We start from the raw sequence: 18,487 nt of genomic DNA, 5'->3' as shown, positions 1-18,487 counted from the left end.
GCTGACCCTGCTCCGTGAGTTTGCGTGGCCTACCACTTTGTAGCTGAGTTGCTGTTATTCCCAGTTGCTTCCACATTGTTATAATACCACTAACAGCTGATTGGGGAATATTTAGTAGTGAGGAAATTTCACAACTGGACTTGTTGCACAGGTGGCATCCTATCACTGTACAATGCTAGAATTCATTGAGCTCCTGAGAGCGACCCATTCTTTCATAAATGTTTGTAGAAGCAGTCTGCATACCTTTGAAACATGAAAATCCCTGTGATTGTGAAAAGAAACATGTTAAAAGATAATCTAAGAAAAACCTGAAGCAGCAAAGTACATGAAACACACACTTTGTGCTATTGCCAGAAATCTGAGACACACCTATAGCTTATATATTTTTGTTTTTAATGAGACATGGTGTGTGTCTGAAGTAAAAATCTTTAGGAAAAAAAAAGCTTCTTCTATATTATGTTTATATACAATTCAGTATACACCAATAGTTTGAGCCATAAATATAAAGTATGAATGCTTTTAAAAGGATTCTTAGAACATATTTTTGTTGTTTCAAAAAAAAAAGAAAGCCTTTAGTATACATTATAACCTTTGATTTGCTCCTGAATAGTAGTGTTTCTTATAATTGTTCCATTTCACTTCACAAAGTTACATAAAAACCTTCACAAATACTCATTTGATGATGTGGCTGAACACCCTCTGGTGCTAATCTTCACTTCACTGCCCTTTCTACACATTACTAAAACAGAAACCTAAGCAGGGCGGAACAACCAGCCAATGTTTCCACCCTGTCTGAATAACTGGCTCTAATATTTGCTCTTAGTTGTGTACAGCACTTTGGCTAAGTTAAAGTTAAAATAACAGTTTAAAATACAGACAACTTATGGCAAAAACAATAATTGGACATTGTGCTTTAGACTAGCACTGCTTTTGGTGGGCTGGTGCAGTGTTGGGAAGTACTGTGACATGTCAGTGAACAAGGACAAAGAAGTCTCAAGAAGAGTCCTTTGCTGTTGACTGGATATAGTTTGACACTTCAATGAGATTATGATCAGGGTCTCTAAAGTACAATGAGGTGATGGTCCCCATAGCCCCAGTCCTCTCCATTGGACCCTCCTCAATCTCAACTCCACAAACCTGCAGAGGAGAAATGAACACAGATCATTTAACCAAGCTCTGTTTTTGTTTGATCTTCAAAATGGTTCCATAATGTGACATGTAAAATCAAAACATTTGTGTGGGGTACCTTAAGATGAGCAGATACTGCTGCCAGAGGGGTTTTGGTGATGAGGCACAGGTCTGCAGAGCCTGACGTTGGACACTTAGTTTTTGGTCCAAAATCTCTCCAATCTCATTGTACATCCTGTATAATGACAATAAAGGCATTCTATTCTATTCTATTCTAAACTCCTGACCCAGCTGGTGAAGGTTAAACTTCTGCTGCCCGAAGCTCAGGGCCTTGCGGTTTCCCTTCAAGATGAATGCAGATAAGACGTGTGTGGGTGTTCAAAAATGACTCTAAGCTCTCGACAGCCAAGCCTCAAAATTCACAAACAAAGTCTGCCATCTAGTGGACGTTCTCTCAAATAATGACACTTTACTTTTTTTACTGCAATGTAATGATTTGTCATTGTCTTTCATAAGCAGTGATGGTATAGTTACCTTGAAAAAGTAGTCCGACTACTGATTACTGATTACTTCTTTAAAAAGTAACTTAGTTACTTTACTGATTACTTAATTTTAGAAGTAACTAAGTTAGATTACTAGTTACTTTATTAGTTACTTTCAACAGCTGCCGGTCTTGTGCCAAAAGTGATCGTCTGTCATAAAGTGATTCAGATGTTTCTGTGTGCTTTTATGTGTAATGTCTTTGCTTACAGTATATTGCTAAACTGAGTGCAGTCAACATGATTTATGAGTGGCTTGGCCACTTCAAATATCTTTATATAACTGTGATGTTATATTTGTTGTGATTTCTGCAGCCTCTGAGCCAGATTTCTGTTTTAAAAGATATTTTTAATGTCAGACAGTTTTTACCTTGGAAAAAAAAAAATGAATATATAGAAATCACTTTGCCAAAAACTGAGTGGAGCATCTACCACTCAGTTTGAGTGGTCATGAATCACCTGATATCATTCATGAGAGATGTATTTGATATATACTTCACAGACTATAGGTCAACAAGTCATTTACAGCCGTTTAAATACAGGCAATGATTTTTATTTATTTATTTTTTTTGGCAAATACCGAAAATTGCTGTTTGGCAGACGATCACTTTTTGGCACAATACCAGCCTCTACTACATACTATAGTAGAGGGCTTTTCAACTTCTTCAGCTCTCCCCCACTTGGGTGCTGGGGGGCTCCTGCATTAGCCGCAGCTCTGCTTCGCCACTGTTGCGACTCGCTCTGTAAGTTTGACTGCGCCGTGACTCCAGATGTTACTTCATGTCTGACGTAGTGTTTTTGAAACTAGATAGCACTTTGTCGCCAGCACAAAGTGCACAGCTAACCTTGATGTTGTCATCTTTAGCTGACACAGACTCACTATAGTGTCTGTATTTCAGCTGGAAAACGCGCATCTCTCTCCTCCCTCCATTGTTTCTGTTTGTGTCGCTGTGCTGTTATTGTCCTCATGCCGAAAACGGGATTTAACTGTCGCATCTGCCAGAAGTCACTACCCGAGATGCAAGAAGAAAGCAAAATATATCTTTGTACTGAGGAAAATGACAACAATAGTAACGCACAGTGACTTGGATAAGTAACTTTAATCTGATTACTGGACTGCAAATAGTAACGCGTTAGATTACTCGTTACCGAGAAAAAGTAGTCAGATTAGAGTAACGCGTTACTAAGTAGCGCGTTACTGACATCACTGTTCATAAGAACATTTAATAAAACATGACTGGTCCAACAACAACAATAATAATAATGACTGTGTACTACACTGTGCATACTTTGAATGTGACCACCTCTGTGCCAAAAACTGAGCTGTAAAAAAATGATAGTATCTGACACAGTTTTCACTGTAAGAACCAAATGATCCAGATGCCTCACTTTAAAAAAAAACAAAAAACTATGACTTGATTTTGGCGCCATGAACAGAAATTGGTAGAGTTGAACTGGGCACTTAAGCATTTAAAAGTAAAAGAAAGACATTGCTTCTCCATTTCCACCAACTAAAAAAAGATACATTTTATCATAAAAGTTATGAAAAAATTATGGGTGAATGCAAGTTTATTTAGAGATAATTGTGATGATTGTTATTAACCATCATTACACATTATACAATCCTGTGAATACTACCTACACTTTTTATCATAAAGAAGGATTAGAGCAAATAAAGACAGCTAAAATGCTCTCCTCTACATGAAAGTGTATCAAAGATTAGGAACACTTAACGGGATCTTTTTGAATTGGGACACACTCATCAACTCAGCCACAATAGGCAGACATTCCCCAGGGTCTACACCCACATACAAAACAGAAACAATCTAACAGTGGAGTAACACCAACCCATCTTACCCTCATCGATACTGCTTCACCTGTCAGGTAACAGAGTTGGAATTCACAGGTGGGTCATCAGTGTCATCAGTGGAGTCTTCTGCATAACAACAAAACAGAAGCCACAACAATGGGCATTCGTGGTTAAAGTTTAAAGATGAGTGGAGAACAATGAAAGGTATGTTTATTATGGACATGTCACTTTAACATTCAGGAAAGTAATGAATGGGACAATTGTAAACTGAAGACACTTCCAAGAACAAAAACAGGTTGCAAGAAACTTTTGATTGCAGTATTTCATAAGTAAAAAGGAAATAATTACATAACTAAGTGAGTAATAAGGAAATAAGGAAACAAGGAAATGTGCAAATGCTACAAATTGTGAGTTTGTGGTTTAAGGTGTATTTACTATAGAAATAAGGAAGGGCTGGCTACATGACACGCAGCAATAGAAAATGATTTCCACTGGCACACTATACTGCCAAAAGTATTTGCTGGTCTACCCTTACCTGTATATGAATCTGAGTGACATCCCATTCAATTTAGCCTGACCCCACTAACTGCATGTCTTTGGAAAGAAGCAGGAGCATCTGGAGAGAACCCACACAGACATGGAAAAAACACGCACACAGAAAGGTCCCCACTGGATACTGGATTTGAACTCAGTACCATCTTCCTGTGAAGCAAGAGTGCTAACTACCTCGCCACTGTGCCGCACCCATTCGTAATCCATAGGGTTTAATATGATGTCGGCCCACCCTTTGCAGCTAGGACAGCTTCAACTCTTCTGGGAAGGCTTCCCACAAGGTTGAGTGTTTTTATGGGAATTTTTGAACATTCTTCCAGAAGCATATTTGTGAGGTCACACACTGATGTTTGACAAGAAAGCCTGGCTCACAGTCTCTGCTCTAATTCATCCCAAAGGTGTTCTATTGGGTTGAGGTCGGGAGTCTGTGCAGGCCAGTCAGGTTCTTCCACAGCAACTCCTGAAAAACAACCCTACACCATAATCCCCACTCCACCAAACTTTACACTTGGCACAATCCAGTCAGACAAGTACTGTTCTCCTGTCAACCACCAAACCCAGACTCATCCATCAGATTGACAGATGGAGAAGTGTGATTTGTCACTCCAGAGAACACATCTCCACAGCTCTAGAGTCCAGTGACAGTGTGCTTTATACCACTGCATTCGATGCTTTGCATAGCACTTGGTGATGTAAGGCTTGGATGCAGCTGCTCACCCATAGAAACCCATTCCATGAAACTCTCTACACACTGTTCTTGAGCTAATCTGAAGGCCATGTAAAGTTTGGAGGTTTGTAGAGATTGAAAGTTGGCACCTCAGCATCTGCTGACCCTGCTCCGTGAGTTTGCGTGGCCTACCACTTTGTAGCTGAGTTGCTGTTATTCCCAGTTGCTTCCACATTGTTATAATACCACTAACAGCTGATTGGGGAATATTTAGTAGTGAGGAAATTTCACAACTGGACTTGTTGCACAGGTGGCATCCTATCACTGTACAATGCTAGAATTCATTGAGCTCCTGAGAGCGACACATTCTTTCATAAATGTTTGTAGAAGCAGTCTGCATGCCTAGGTGCTTGGCTTTACACACCTGTGGCTGTGGAAGTGATTGGAACACCTGGATTCAATGATTTGAATTGGTGAGTGAATACTTTTGGCAATATAGTGTTTGTCTAAACTGCAAATCACATGATGACTGATTTAATCATGACTAGTAACAAAAAAAATCCAAGGAGGAAAATAAAATGTTATTATGGGAGCACCAATGGCAAAACTAAAGTTTTATTTATTTGCCAACAGAAGTTTTTGAACCTTTGAAACATGAAAATCCCTGTGATTGTGAAAAGAAACATGTTAAAAGATAATCTAAGAAAAACCTGAAGCAGCAAAGTACATGAAACACACACTTTGTGCTATTGCCAGAAATCTGAGACACACCTATAGCTTATATATTTTTGTTTTTAATGAGACATGGTGTGTGTCTGAAGTAAAAATCTTTAGGAAAAAAAAAGCTTCTTCTATATTATGTTTACATACAATTCAGTATACACCAATAGTTTGAGCCATAAATATAAAGTATGAATGCTTTTAAAAGGATTCTTAGAACATATTTTTGTTGTTTCCAAAAAAAAAAAAAAAATGAAGCCTTTAGTACACATTATAACCTTTTATTTGCTAAACCTAAGCCGGGCTGAACAACCAGCCAATGTTTCCACCCTGTCTTAATGTTCCATAACTGGCTCTAATATTTAAAATAACAGTTTAAAATACAGACAACTTATAGCAAAAACAATAATTGGACATTGTGCTTTAGACTAGCACTGCTTTTGGTGGGCTGGTGCAGTGTTGGGAAGTACTGTGACATGTCAGTGAACAAGGACAAAGAAGTCTCAAGAAGAGTCCTTTGCTGTTGACTGGATATAGTTTGACACTTCAATGAGATTATGATCAGGGTCTCTAAAGTACAACGAGGTGATGGTCCCCATAGCCCCAGTCCTCTCCACTGGACCCTCCTCAATCACAACTCCACAAACCTGCAGAGGAGAAATGAACACAGATCATTTAACCAAGCTCTGTTTTTGTTTGATCTTCAAAATGGTTCCATAATGTGACATGTAAAATCAAAACATTTGTGTGAGGTACCTTAAGATGAGCAGATACTGCTGCCAGAGGGGTTTTGGTGATGAGGCACAGGTCTGCAGAGCCTGACGTTGGACGCTTAGCTTTTGGTTCAAATTCCTGACCCAGCTGGTGAAGGTTAAACTTCTGCTGCCCGAAGCTCAGGGCCTTGCGGTTTCCCTTCAAGATGAATGCAGATAAGACGTGTGTGGGTGTTTAAAAAATGACTCTAAGCTCTCGACAGCCAAGCCTCAAGATTCACAAACAAAGTCTGCCATCTAGTGGACGTTCTCTCAAACCATGTCACTTTTCTTTTTCTATTATTTGCCATTATCTTTAAGAAGAACATTTTGGTCCAACAACAATAAAAATAACAATGATTCTGACTGTGCATACCTTGAATGTGACCACCTCCATGCCAAGAACTGAGCTGTAAAAATTTATGGTATCTGGGACACTTTTCACTGTAAGCACCAAATGGTCCAGATGGCTCACTTCAATGGGACAGGTTCCTTTGTATCTGACAGTTCCCAGAGTGTGGATGCTGGTAACCTAAAGGAGATGATAGCAAACCATGATTAAAATAAATAAATAAATGAATGAATAAATAAACTATGGCTTGCGAACAGCGACGCGCGGTGGTGAATGTGTGCGGGAGCCTCTAACCATGCGAAAGGTGAAAGGAGGTTTTTTACTTTGGTAAAATATCAATGTAGCCACTGCACCGGGTTAGCGCATATGCTCACATCGTGAGTATAAAAAGTAGCCATTTACACTATCAGCTAGCTTCCCAGCTCGGTACCGTGGCTTCCCTAAAAACGGAAGTCTAACCTGCTTTTACGTTTAAGTGTGTGTAGCCTTAGAGTTTGTGGGAAAGAGTGGTAATAGGTGTGTACGGCTCGCCAAATCTTCGCATAATAACAGAGTTTACCTTGAAACAGCTCTTCTGAAAGTGCCACAAACGACTTCCAGCTGCCCGGAGCGCCATCCTGTCGTGCTGTGACAGCAGTAGGCAGGCTACTTCCTCGTTTTTCCACTTGTGTGTCCTGTGAAACATTTACAGCAGCACACTGACCATAGTTGTGCGCATCTGAGCACTTTATACTTATTTAACAGTCCTTCTTATTTACAGGATTGTGGAAACGTGCCATTTCTGCAGAGCGCATGGTCATAAATACGAATAATTGTTCTCTATCTGTCGGCTGGGATCCTCCTGGGAGTCAGCAGGAGTGCTAGTAATAACACTAGTTACTATAATGTTTTAACAGGTACACCTATACAGTCTAATGTTGTCAGGTACAGCTGCCCTGCCAGAAGAGTTTAACCATGCCTATAATGTAAATGACATCTACGTTTTGGGATTGAGGTCACAAGCTCACATTGGTGTACTGGACTGTATTTCTGTATATAAAAAAGGACTCCAAACTAGATCTATTGCTCAGGCCACTAAGCACATCATTTAATGCACACATTTCATTGCTCACACTCTTCCACCTTTATAACGTTTGTTGTAATGATTTCAAAAAAAGGGGGACAGTTTTTTGTGCTTTGTGACACAGACCCCACTAACAGGAAGGTCCACGATCTACCTACTTGTTCTTATCACAGGATGTTTATAGGTTCTGCTGTAAGAGGCCAGGTTATACACAGCATCTCAAAGAAAAAGTCAAAACATAAATCCATCCATCCATTCACTTCCGCTTATCCTATTCAGGGTCGCAGGGGGGGGGGGGGGGGGGGGGGGGGGGGGGGGCTGGAGCCTATCCCAGCTGACATAGGGCGAGAGGCAGGGTACACCCTGGACAGGTCACCAGTTAGTCGCAGGGCCAACACAGAGAGACAGACATCCGCACTCACGTTCAACCTATGGGTAATTTATCGTTTCCAATTAACCTAACCCCAGTAAGTGCATGTCTTTGGACTGTGGGAGGAAACCGGAGTACCTGGAGAAAACCCACGCAGACACGGGGAGAACATGCAAACTCAACAGAGGCCAAGGTGGAATCGAACCCTTGCATAGGGTATTCTAACTGTGAGGCAGCAGCGCTAACCACCGCGCCACCGTGCTGCCCTCAAAAAATATAAACTGGGAAAATGGTAAATGGACCGGTGTTGTGCCAAACAGTGATCGTCTGCCAGAAAGTGATTTTTGATGTTTCTATGTGCTTTTATGTGTAATGTATATGCTCATATTGGTGAATAGAGTGTAGTCAATAGGATTTATGAAGGGCTTAGATATAAAATGAAGAAATGACCTGTTATTCAAGTATGTTTATGACTCTGCATTATTGCACTTACGTATAATAAATCCAGTCCTCTTTGGTCACTGAAAATATTTTTATAGAGTGTAATGTCATATTTGTTCTGATTTCTGCTGCCCTCTTGACCACATATCTCTTTAAAAATCTGGCCAATCGCAGTTTTTACCCTGATAAATAAAGAATATATAAAAGTCTCTGCCAAAAACTGATTGCAGCTTCTACCTTGTGACAGAAATGTTGTTTGTTACTCAAAATGACTTGATATCATTCACGAGAGATATGTTTGACATATTTTTCACAGATTATAGATCAGCAAGTCATTTACAACAGTTTAAATATGGGCAATCATTTTCTGGCAATCACTTTCTGGCAGACGATCACTTTTTGGCACAACACCGGATCGTCTATGACATTCACACTCCAATAAATGCATCGGATAGCAACTTGGGGTTCAGCATCTTGCCCCAGAATATCTCCTGAGCTACAGCCACCCAAGTGTACCATTAATATGCGCTTACTGGCCATTTTGTTAGGTACACCTGTTCAACCACTTGTTAATGAAATTGCATGCATTGTTAATGTCAGAGAACGGTAAGACTGCTTCAGGCTGATATGAAGGCAACAGCACACCAGGTGCCGCTGTTGTCAGGTAAGAACAGGAAACTGAGGCTATAATTCACACAAGCTCACCAAAATTGGACAATATACGATTGGAAAAACATTACCTGGTCTGACGAGTCTTGATTTCTGCTGCGACATTTGAATGATGGGGTCTGAATTTGGCATGAACACCACAGAAGCATGGATCTATCCTGCGTTATATCAACAGTTCAGGTTGGTGATGGTGAGATTTTCTTTGTACCCATTGGGCCCCTTAGTAGCAACTGAGCATTGTTTAAACTGACCGTGTCCATCCTCTTTGTAACCAGTGTACCCATCTTCTGATGACTGCTTCCAGCAGGATAATGGAGTATGTCACAAAGCTCAAATCATGTCAAACTGATTTGCTGTACTCAAAAGGCCTCCAGAGTCACCAGATCACAATCCAATAGAGCACCTTTGGCATGTGGTGGACCAAAAGATTCACATTATGGATGTGCAGCAACTGAGTGACGCTATCGTTTCAATAAGGACCAAAATCTGTGATGAATGTATCCAGCACCTTGTTGAATGCAGAAGAATGAACAATAAAAGGTAGTTCTGAAGGCAAAAGCGGGTCCAACCAGGACAACCAAGGTGTAACCAATGAAATACCCAGTGAGTATGTATGTACTACATTTCAGTGTTGCGTGCAGTTCATATGATCAGACAGCACAGTAAGTTTACAGAATGCATACTAGCAAAGCATTTCATAGCATAACAACTTGTTTAATTCAGCGGTTAGTTTCATTTTCCACCCAGTTAACATACTGCACTGGGTGGACCACAGAACAAGGCCAAAAACTAAAGCATGGCCTAAGAAGGAACATACATTTTGTTTACATGTTTATGGTATTTAACATCATCTTGCATTCACACCTTTATGCCCCACAAAGGGAAGTAATAGTTGTGGCTAAGACATCAAACAATAAAATAAGAAACATGACAGGATGGCGTTAAGTGATTCTTTTTTCTTCCTTTAGCCAGTGTCCCAGTTCATCAACAGTGCTATTAAAACCTACAGAACTTCTAAATAAAATCAAATTCAACACATAATGGGTAATAAAGTCTTCATTTCCCTACTTTTATGTTTGCATGTATTGCACTCGGATATGGAGCATTTGCTCGTGAGGCAGGAGGAGGGCACAGTGGTCAAGTATCTTGACTTTTCTTATGAAGCAAAGGACAATAATGTGAACTGTGAACTCTTTTTTTTTTTTTTTTTTTTTTTTAATTTCCCCAGACTTGGTTATACGTCAACTCTGCAGGTTAATAACTTAAGTTGTAACTTATACATGGAGGTGGACTGACAGGTAAACAGATCTACTGTGGCTTAAATTGAGGAGGTAAGTCTGCATTTCCATTTTATTCAAATTGTGATTATTTCACTCACAATTGAATTCACATTAAATGAATCATTGTTAGTAGAAAAAAAAAATCTAGAAGAGCAGTAACACACAAAAGGATGATGACCGTGAAATCATTGAATATTAAAAGTAAATGTCCTTTTGCATGTGTCATGCCTACTAATATTTTTGGAGGTGGAGAAAATACACAACTTGATACTGACAAAGCATACATTACCCATACCTTTTGTTTTCTCATATGATTACTTTTGTCATTACAATAATCAAGAAAGTAGCAATACAATATTAATCCAAAACAGACTTAAACATTGAAAAGAAAAAAAAAAAAAACCCTAGACAGTTCAGCATTGTTTTTTCCAAGAGTTAATGGTATATGCAGATCAAAAGAAAAAAAAAGTAGTTTGTTTCTTTAGGGTGAGCAAGAATGGAGAGCATAAGTCACACTGTAAAATGCAAAACAATTTATATCCTCCATCCTTTGGACATCACAATCTGTAAATAATTCTGCTGTATACATTGTTAGCACCTAAACATTTAAAATCAAATTCAGAGTGTAATTGCAGCCATCATGACCCAGATCTTCAAATGAGTTCATTTACAATCCAAAACCAATTCAGTGACAATGCATGATGCAAAATTATTTTACAAGCTTATTTACAGCTAATACTTTGAACTGGTGTAACTAACAACTGCACCTACACCCAGCTTATGTTAGATAAGGGGTCATTCAGGAATTGATAGAAAAGAACCGATTTGAATTACTGTAACTACCTGCAGGTGTGCAGCTTTTATAATCAGGATTTTTTTAAAATGAGATATAGGTCTACTCGTGTGCATGGCTTGATGCAACGCAAAACTGCACAGCCACTACGGGTTGATCGACAGCATGCATCGCTTGTGCCCAACTTTGGACTGCAATAATAAATGTCTAACTAAAAACTAAATATTCTCCAATGTCACTGTAAGGATCAACCCAAATAAAACCTGTCTGCAATACGATCAAACTTACAAATAGTATGAGGGAAATACATTTCAACAGCGGAAACACATTTTCTCACAGCCTCTTACAGATTTGGGGATATTGGATTACTTAGGCTGAGACAAAAGGCCTTCAGTCTGTCAAAGAGTTACACCACACTCTCTCTGTTGGCTGATACCAGGACAGCCCTACGGCAAATGGGGCACGTGGAATTTTCGGAGAGCCAACGGTCTATGCAGTGCACATGGTACTCATGAGAGCAGGGAAGCTTACGTAGCTTGTTCCCCTCTGCATACTCTGTTATGCACACACTGCAAGTCTTCAAGGCATCACTCTCTCCAAAGTTGCGCATAGAGAGGTTGTCAATCTGTTCTTTGGTCAGCCCCTGGGGCTGGTCTTCGTCATCATCATTTAGGAGGAAAAAGTGGGCAAGTCGCAGGAAGGGCAAGGAGCTCGGCTCCTCCAGGCTGATAGGTGGTCTTGGCCGAGCCCTGCCACCAGAAGAAGGCGGACCAGTGGCAAGGCCTTCATCCACATCAGTCTCAACTGTCCTTCCCCTGCCTCCGGCAGCAACTGGTTGCTCCTCAACATCAGCAGCAGGAGCATCAGCAGGAGTAGCATCTGGATTGTGGAGGGCTTCTATGTCTGCAGGAGCGTTGGCTCCACGGTTTGAATCTGAAGAATCAGAGTCCGAGTCCATGAGGTAGCCGAGCTCACCAAACCCAGTCATGATCTGCCGTATCATAGACTGGAGAGCCATTGACGTTGCCTCTCCCAAACCTGCGTCAGAGATTCTTCGGATAGGGATGCGAATAGTGCTGACGTAGGTCCTAACACCAGCACGCTCAGAGCGCGAGAAAGTCCTACGAAATCCACCACGCTCACTCTCATACATAAATGTGTTGTTTGAGTTCTGAGAGCGCGAGCGGGTACGACTGGCGATGCTGTCTCTTTGCCGATATTCACCTGGACGCACACGGCGCACCTGGAGATCAAGCATAATGGTAGGGGGGCGACGCGCTGCTGCGCCCCCTTCCCCGCCAGAGGCTTCTCCTTCCTGAGAGCCAACATTGTGGGCCTCTGGGATGGATTCTGCAGCAGCCCTAGATTGCTGAACATCACCATCAGCGTTGCTGGGTCTGGAAAGAACATGTTGTCGAGTCCGGGAACTGCCCTCCACTTGAGGCATGGGGGGAGCACTGTTAGAAGAACTGGCGCTTTGAGAGATGTAAGCATGCCGTTGATTAGGGAGACCATCAAGCTGATCCAAGTTGAGAGGGGAGCGGCTCCTGGCTATACGGGCCCGAGTCCTGCGTGGTTCTGGACTACGGCTGCGGGGTCTCCTTTGTCCTCTACGTGGAGAAGGGCAGAGTGGGGGTTGTACTGGAAGAGGAGAAGGTGAGGCAGGAGATTCACCTACAAGCTCTTGTGAAACAACCTCTTCTAGTTCAGGCTCTGGTTCCACTATGACGGCCAACTCATCTACAACTGGTTCTTCTACCACTTCTGTCTCCATAGGAACTTGTGGTTCAGCACTTGCCACTACTTCTTGACCTTCTGGAGACTGCTCTGGAGACTGCTCTGGAGACTGCTCTGGAGACTGCTCTGGAGACTGCTCTGGAGACCGCTCTGGAGACCGCTCTGGAGACCGCTCTGGAGACCGCTCTGGAGACCGCTCTGAAGCTTGCTCTGAAGCTTGCTCTGAAGCTTGCTCTGAAGTGTTTTCTGGAGACTGCTCCGGAGCTTCCTGCTCTCCTTCAGCAGCTGCCTGTTGTTCAGCCAGATTGCGGTTCACACTGATTTCTAGGCTGAAGCGGAAATCGCCACTGTTTGGGTTGGTCTGGCTTACAGCCCGCCATGACTGGTTCCCACGATGACCAGTTCTAGTTGTGTTGCCTGTGCGCCTCACAGTGTTCAGCCAGTCGAGCAGACTATCTCCACTGGCAGGATCCTCGGAGCTTTCTGGTGGTTCTGAAAATTGACAGAATTAACAAGTGACAAATCATATTTTGACAAAAGCATGGTCCAAAAAAAGGAAAAAGCAGAATTACAGAAATGTCAAACGTACCAACTGGGTCTTCTACACCTTCAGTACCAGCTGTGTTGTTCTGCTGCTCTGGACCATCTTTGATTTGCTGAAGTCTACTCAACAACTCATCCTGTGTTACCTCTCCTGAAAGAAACATCACAAAACAGTGTTCTGTTACTGACAAAGAAAAATCAATCGTTGGTGGTCCACGTGCTCCGTTCTTAAGCATTAAATTTGCTTCCTCCTCTCAAGCAGCTGGTAGAATGTGCCAACTTAGCTCCCTACAATAAAAACAAATGCACTGCATTTAATGCATGGAAAGAGGAAAAGCTGATGGAAGAACAAGCTACATACAGCTACATGTATGTAGCTGTATGTAGCTTGTTCTTCCATACATACATACATACAGCTACATACATGTAGCTGTATGTAGCTTGTTCTTCCATCAGCTACATACAGCTACATGTATGTAGCTGTATGTAGCTGTATACATGTAGCTACATACAGATGGAAGAACAAGCTACATACAGCTACATGTTTTTCAGCTAGAAACCTAAAGTGGAAATGTAAAAATAAATATTTTACTAATAATGATAAAATATATTTTGGCTGTTTTGTTTTCTTTTTCTTTGATTACAACAACAGGACAATACTTAAAACCTCCAGACTTACCAGAGCAATACACTCTCCACTCATAGCCCTCTCCTTGTAGGGTGCTCCACTACATGCTCCAAACTTACTTTGCCTCTCCCACTGTCCTGGGACAGAAATGGATTGGCCGTCTTCAATAGTCCATAGGCTGTTGCATTTCAAGGACAGCGGCGAATCCAAAACTAGACATAGCTTAATATTTACTTTAACTTCTACTGACAAGTAAGAGCTAAGTAAAGATGGGAGGACAGAGATTAGACCAACAGGCCAAAAAAAATGTATATCAATAAAACTGTCAGAAGAAAACTAAAATAAGATGGAACTAAAAGAAAATAAAAAGGGGCTTTTGGGGAGGACCGTGTTTTATTCCTATGACAAAGTAGGAGAAAATTACTCCATGACAGGTCAATGAAAAATGGAAACCACAAATGAAATGCATGATGTGGAAACCCACATATATGACATCATATATTTTACTGTAGGAAATTCCATTATATCAGATTTTAGTTTTTAAAACATAATTTGGGGCATTTGACATATTTTGGCAATGACAATAAAAAAATAACTAGAAAATTTTAGACTTTAAACTGTGAGGCTGATGAATAGCATGATATTCAGTTTCCTCGTGTGCCTTTTATTCTGATAAAAATAGTTTGCACCATGCAGCTTAGAGGTAGTGCTATTCTAAAAAGGCCACTGCAATAAAGATAATCCATTCACTTAACTGCAAAATGAAGCTTAAACTCTGTTTCTCATAAATAGATGTGCTATTTACAGTCTTGGAGAAACTTGTGCTGCCAAGAATGTGAAAATACAGTAAACGAAAATGTCATGTTGCCGTTTACTACAGAAGATTGTTCAAGGATATATTGTAGCCCACTTGTAACATACAGCCAAGAGATTTAGCCACCAAGAAATTAGGATTGGAAAACCGGAGGAAAAAAAAAAAAAAAAAAAAACCTGCATGTGAAAAATGCTGCCTTTTCAATGCTTGCTGTACAATCATGTTGCTGCTACTGGTGTTTTCCAAAGAAGCCCATCTAATGAGGACGTCTGTTGTCTGTGAAATTATTTAACTTTATCAAAATCTCTAACAGCACATTCCTATCTTCCTGCCAGCAATTGGAAACTTTTAAAGAGAGGCATGGGTTCAGTGCAGCACATGGAAAGGGAGTGCAGAAAAGAAAACAATGATATCCACAGACAGTTTACTTTCACAAGGCTTAACACTAGAGAGGTTAAAGGTTTATTACCTGGAGTGCCCAAAAGATTGTTGTCTCTCATGAGACGGTAGTCCTCATCACTGAGATTGTTGACAAATTGATAAAAGGCCTCCTCCCTGTCTAGGCGGTCCAGCTGCCTCCTGCGCTGTGACTCTGGCAGGTCACTGCCACTCTGCTCCACGCTGTCAGACCCCTCCATTGATACAGAAGGGAGGTTGGTCTAGAGATTATCCAATATTCAGCAAGATCCAGTTGCTTCAGAAAAAAGGAAACAAAGGGTTACATGTTTATCGAAAGGAGATGAGCATTCCCTCCTGTAACTGGGATTCATCACCAAACGCGCATGAAATGGGGTAATACTTTAAACGGGCCAAATAATACAACGTACTACAGTTACTGTATCTTTAATAGTTAAAAGGAGAGGAAACTGGCATCAACATTAGGCAACACACAACACTTAGTAAGAACAACGACGCATTAGCAAATGTTAGCACCGGTAACATCAGCATACCGTTGAAGGAACACTTGTAAGCTGAGCCCGTATCGTAACGCAAACTACATTTTCCTCGAAATTGTCCCAAAATGTGCATTTTAAAGTCCTAGTGATAACTAAAATAACATAATGTTCTGTGCGCCTTAAGTCATACGTGGAAGCCGTATGTTGCTCAAAGTCAAAGTCGAGATAAAAACAAAATGGCATCATCTAGCTTAGCTTACGTTGGCTAGCTACCAATTAGCATTTTACACGACTGCTAACATCGGCCAGTTCTAACAATTTCAGCAATAAGAGAGGGCCTAATGTGCGTCTAATGACATATGAATTAAACGATGAGCAACTGGCTGTGTAGTGAGTGTGGTACCATCCAAACAAGCTTATTCGATGACAAAGCAGTCCTGGTTACGCTGCGCTAACGCTAGTTAGCTTCCACGTCAACTAGCCGAGTTAGAAATGTTACAAACGTCTTACCCAGGATTAGGTACTTTTAACTTTGTGCTATTGTTCGCACTTACAGCAGCCCCCATATAAATACGTTTGGCAAAAAATATAATATATCGCTGAGGCTGGACTCGGGCTGTGAACTTGATATTTTTCTTTTTAATTATTGGTCAGTCATTACAAATAGGACGGTTCCAGTAAAAAACACACTGAGATACCATTAGCATCACCGCAAGCTAACGACGTCAAGCAGTGACGTTAACAGCCATAACCTGACCAAAGCGATCCAGCCAAAATTAGCTAGCTAAAGACAGTAAAGTTAATCAGAACAGATATACTATACTGTCACCAAATCATTAATACATTACCTCTTCGAAGATGTGAATAGCAATGTTGTCGTTCAATCCAGCTGCCCTTTTAATATTCTCTGAGAAGCGACAGGCTGTTTAGCTAACTGCGATTACCAGATTCCATTTTCTTTCTTGTAGGAAGCCTAAAATGATTTTCCGGAAATGGACAAAACATGTGCGTTAAACCCTGAGCAACTCCTTGTAGGCATACACAGACTCGGCTTTACGGAGGCCGGCAGAGATATGCGCAGCACTCTCCTGAGAGACGGAACTCAGGGCGCAAAGTATTTTGAATTAAAAGACCAAAAAAACAAAAAAACAAAAAAACAAAAAGGATGTTTGTTGAACAGGGTGAGCTGTAGCGTCGCTGTGCGGTTGTAAATGCAAATACACTAAGTAGAATTTTGAGCTCTTAATTGGCTGGCATAATACAACTGAGTGTTTTCAGAAAATTTGAAATAAATAAAAGCAATAAAAACCTATATGCTTTTGTCGCACTCAATAAAATTATCCAAATCTTGTCTGTGAATTTCTGCAACATTAGTTTTATACAGTTTAGTTCTATATTTTCCATCATGTACTATTGTGGGCCCTGTGAACATTGTATATACAAGATTAATATAATAATATAGTTATTGTTTAATACATGTATAATGTGTATACTGGTGATATCTTGTGTAATATAAAAGCACTCAAATTCTGGCACTTCTTTATTTATACAGTACTGAGTAGACACTGAACATAATAGTGCAACTTTCATGGTGATTCTCTTTCAACAAATTGTGTGAATATGAACAATTTCCCTAGGTCCCTAACCAAAATGGTAGAATGTAGACTGAGACACAGAAGAAAAGCAGCAAGGGGAAGGTTTACAAGTTGGCAGTGAGACCTGCTATGAGTTATGGTTTGGTGATGGTGGCACTATGAAAAGGACAGGAGGTCGAGCTGAAGGTGGCAGAGGTGAATATGTTAAGATATTCATTGGGAGTGATCAGGATGGACAGGATTAGAAATGAGTACAGTACAGTACAGCTCAGGTTGAGGGATTTGGAGACAAAGTTAGAGAGACAAGGCTGACCTGGTTTGAACCTGCGCAGAGGAGGGATAGTGGATATACTGAACAACGGATGTTGAAAATGGAGCTGCCAGGCAGGGGGAAAAGAGGAAGACCTCTGAGAGGCTTCATGGATGTAGTGAAGGAGGACATGCATAGGGTTGGTTGACAGAGGAGGATGCTAGGGATAGGGTGAGATGAAGACAGGTGATCTGCTGTGGCGACCCGTAAAGGGAGCAGCTGAAAGAAGAAGAGAAGCACTGTATGTGCAATATACAATAACAATGATACCTTAAGAATCAAAAAACAAAACCTAAAATCTAATTCTCAGAAATTACAAACGAATTAAAAAACAAACCATGAATTCACTTTGAATGACATTTGTAATATTTTTACAATACAATATAGTTCAAAATTTCAACAGCTCTAACAAAGATTTTACTAAATATGGGATAAGTATTAATAAAGTATTAATTTTTGTCACCATGCCATCAGCTGAGTGCCTTTCTAGCATACTTTTACAAACCAGTTAGCTTACTGAAATGATTTGAGGTCACTTTCCATCATCTTGAAATGGCCTAGTGGTTAAGACACCACATAACGGCAGTATCTATATGGTTTGATTTGCTGTTTTATATATAATTGCCATTTCATCTATTGTAGTTTCTTGTTTTTCTCCTGTCCAGCACAGGCAGCAATCTTTAAAGATATGCTTTCTAATAAATAAAGCTTTTGTACTGCCACTTCAAGTGGCCCCCAACTACAAACACACTACAGCTACAGAAGAGACCGAGTCGTGATTGTTTGGTAGTAGTGCTTACAGATAATTTGTAAATTGGTGTGGAAAGA

At 40.7% G+C, this 18,487-nt stretch overlaps 2 protein-coding genes and 1 pseudogene across 2 annotated transcripts; all 3 read right to left on the bottom strand.

The window, feature by feature from the left end:
- Positions 1 to 900: 900 nt before the first annotated feature.
- Positions 901 to 4,236, bottom strand: LOC115787200 (glyoxalase domain-containing protein 5-like; annotated as a pseudogene).
- Positions 4,237 to 5,655: 1,419 nt separating this feature from the next.
- On the bottom strand, positions 5,656 to 7,229 carry glod5 (glyoxalase domain containing 5). Its single transcript, XM_030739959.1, has 4 exons — positions 7,080 to 7,229; positions 6,545 to 6,700; positions 6,173 to 6,328; positions 5,656 to 6,063 (listed from the first exon to the last, which is right to left on the bottom strand). The coding sequence occupies exons 1-4, from the start codon at positions 7,203 to 7,205 to the stop codon at positions 5,920 to 5,922; spliced, it is 582 nt and encodes a 193-aa protein (XP_030595819.1). The 5' UTR covers positions 7,206 to 7,229; the 3' UTR covers positions 5,656 to 5,919.
- Positions 7,230 to 10,256: 3,027 nt separating this feature from the next.
- On the bottom strand, positions 10,257 to 16,758 carry rlim (ring finger protein, LIM domain interacting). The gene is made up of 4 exons (XM_030739082.1): positions 16,603 to 16,758; positions 15,328 to 15,552; positions 13,463 to 13,567; positions 10,257 to 13,365 (listed from the first exon to the last, which is right to left on the bottom strand). Exons 2-4 carry the CDS (start codon positions 15,494 to 15,496, stop codon positions 11,543 to 11,545), a joined length of 2,097 nt encoding a protein of 698 aa, XP_030594942.1. The 5' UTR covers positions 15,497 to 15,552; positions 16,603 to 16,758; the 3' UTR covers positions 10,257 to 11,542.
- Between the last annotated feature and the right edge of the window lie 1,729 nt (positions 16,759 to 18,487).

Source organism: Archocentrus centrarchus, chromosome 10 (genome assembly GCF_007364275.1).
Source record: "Archocentrus centrarchus isolate MPI-CPG fArcCen1 chromosome 10, fArcCen1, whole genome shotgun sequence".
Lineage (NCBI taxonomy): Eukaryota > Metazoa > Chordata > Actinopteri > Cichliformes > Cichlidae > Archocentrus > Archocentrus centrarchus.
Note: the sequence above shows the minus strand (reverse complement) of the source record. Positions and strands in the feature narration are given on the sequence as shown.

What these genes read in the sequence shown, in the direction of transcription:
- glod5 (XM_030739959.1), bottom strand. Translation starts at nt 7,205, where the DNA reads ATGTTTCACAGGACACACAAGTGGAAAAACGAGGAAGTAGCCTGCCTA. An exon ending in TTCAGAAGAGCTGTTTCAAG is followed by an intron (nt 6,701 to 7,079) that starts GTAAACTCTGTT and finishes CATCTCCTTTAG; the next exon opens with GTTACCAGCATCCACACTCT. An exon ending in TGGAGGTGGTCACATTCAAG is followed by an intron (nt 6,329 to 6,544) that starts GTATGCACAGTC and finishes TTCATCTTGAAG; the next exon opens with GGAAACCGCAAGGCCCTGAG.
- rlim (XM_030739082.1), bottom strand. Translation starts at nt 15,496, where the DNA reads ATGGAGGGGTCTGACAGCGTGGAGCAGAGTGGCAGTGACCTGCCAGAG. An exon ending in CAATCTTTTGGGCACTCCAG is followed by an intron (nt 13,568 to 15,327) that starts GTAATAAACCTT and finishes TGTTTCTTTCAG; the next exon opens with GAGAGGTAACACAGGATGAG. An exon ending in AGGTGTAGAAGACCCAGTTG is followed by an intron (nt 13,366 to 13,462) that starts GTACGTTTGACA and finishes GTCAATTTTCAG; the next exon opens with AACCACCAGAAAGCTCCGAG.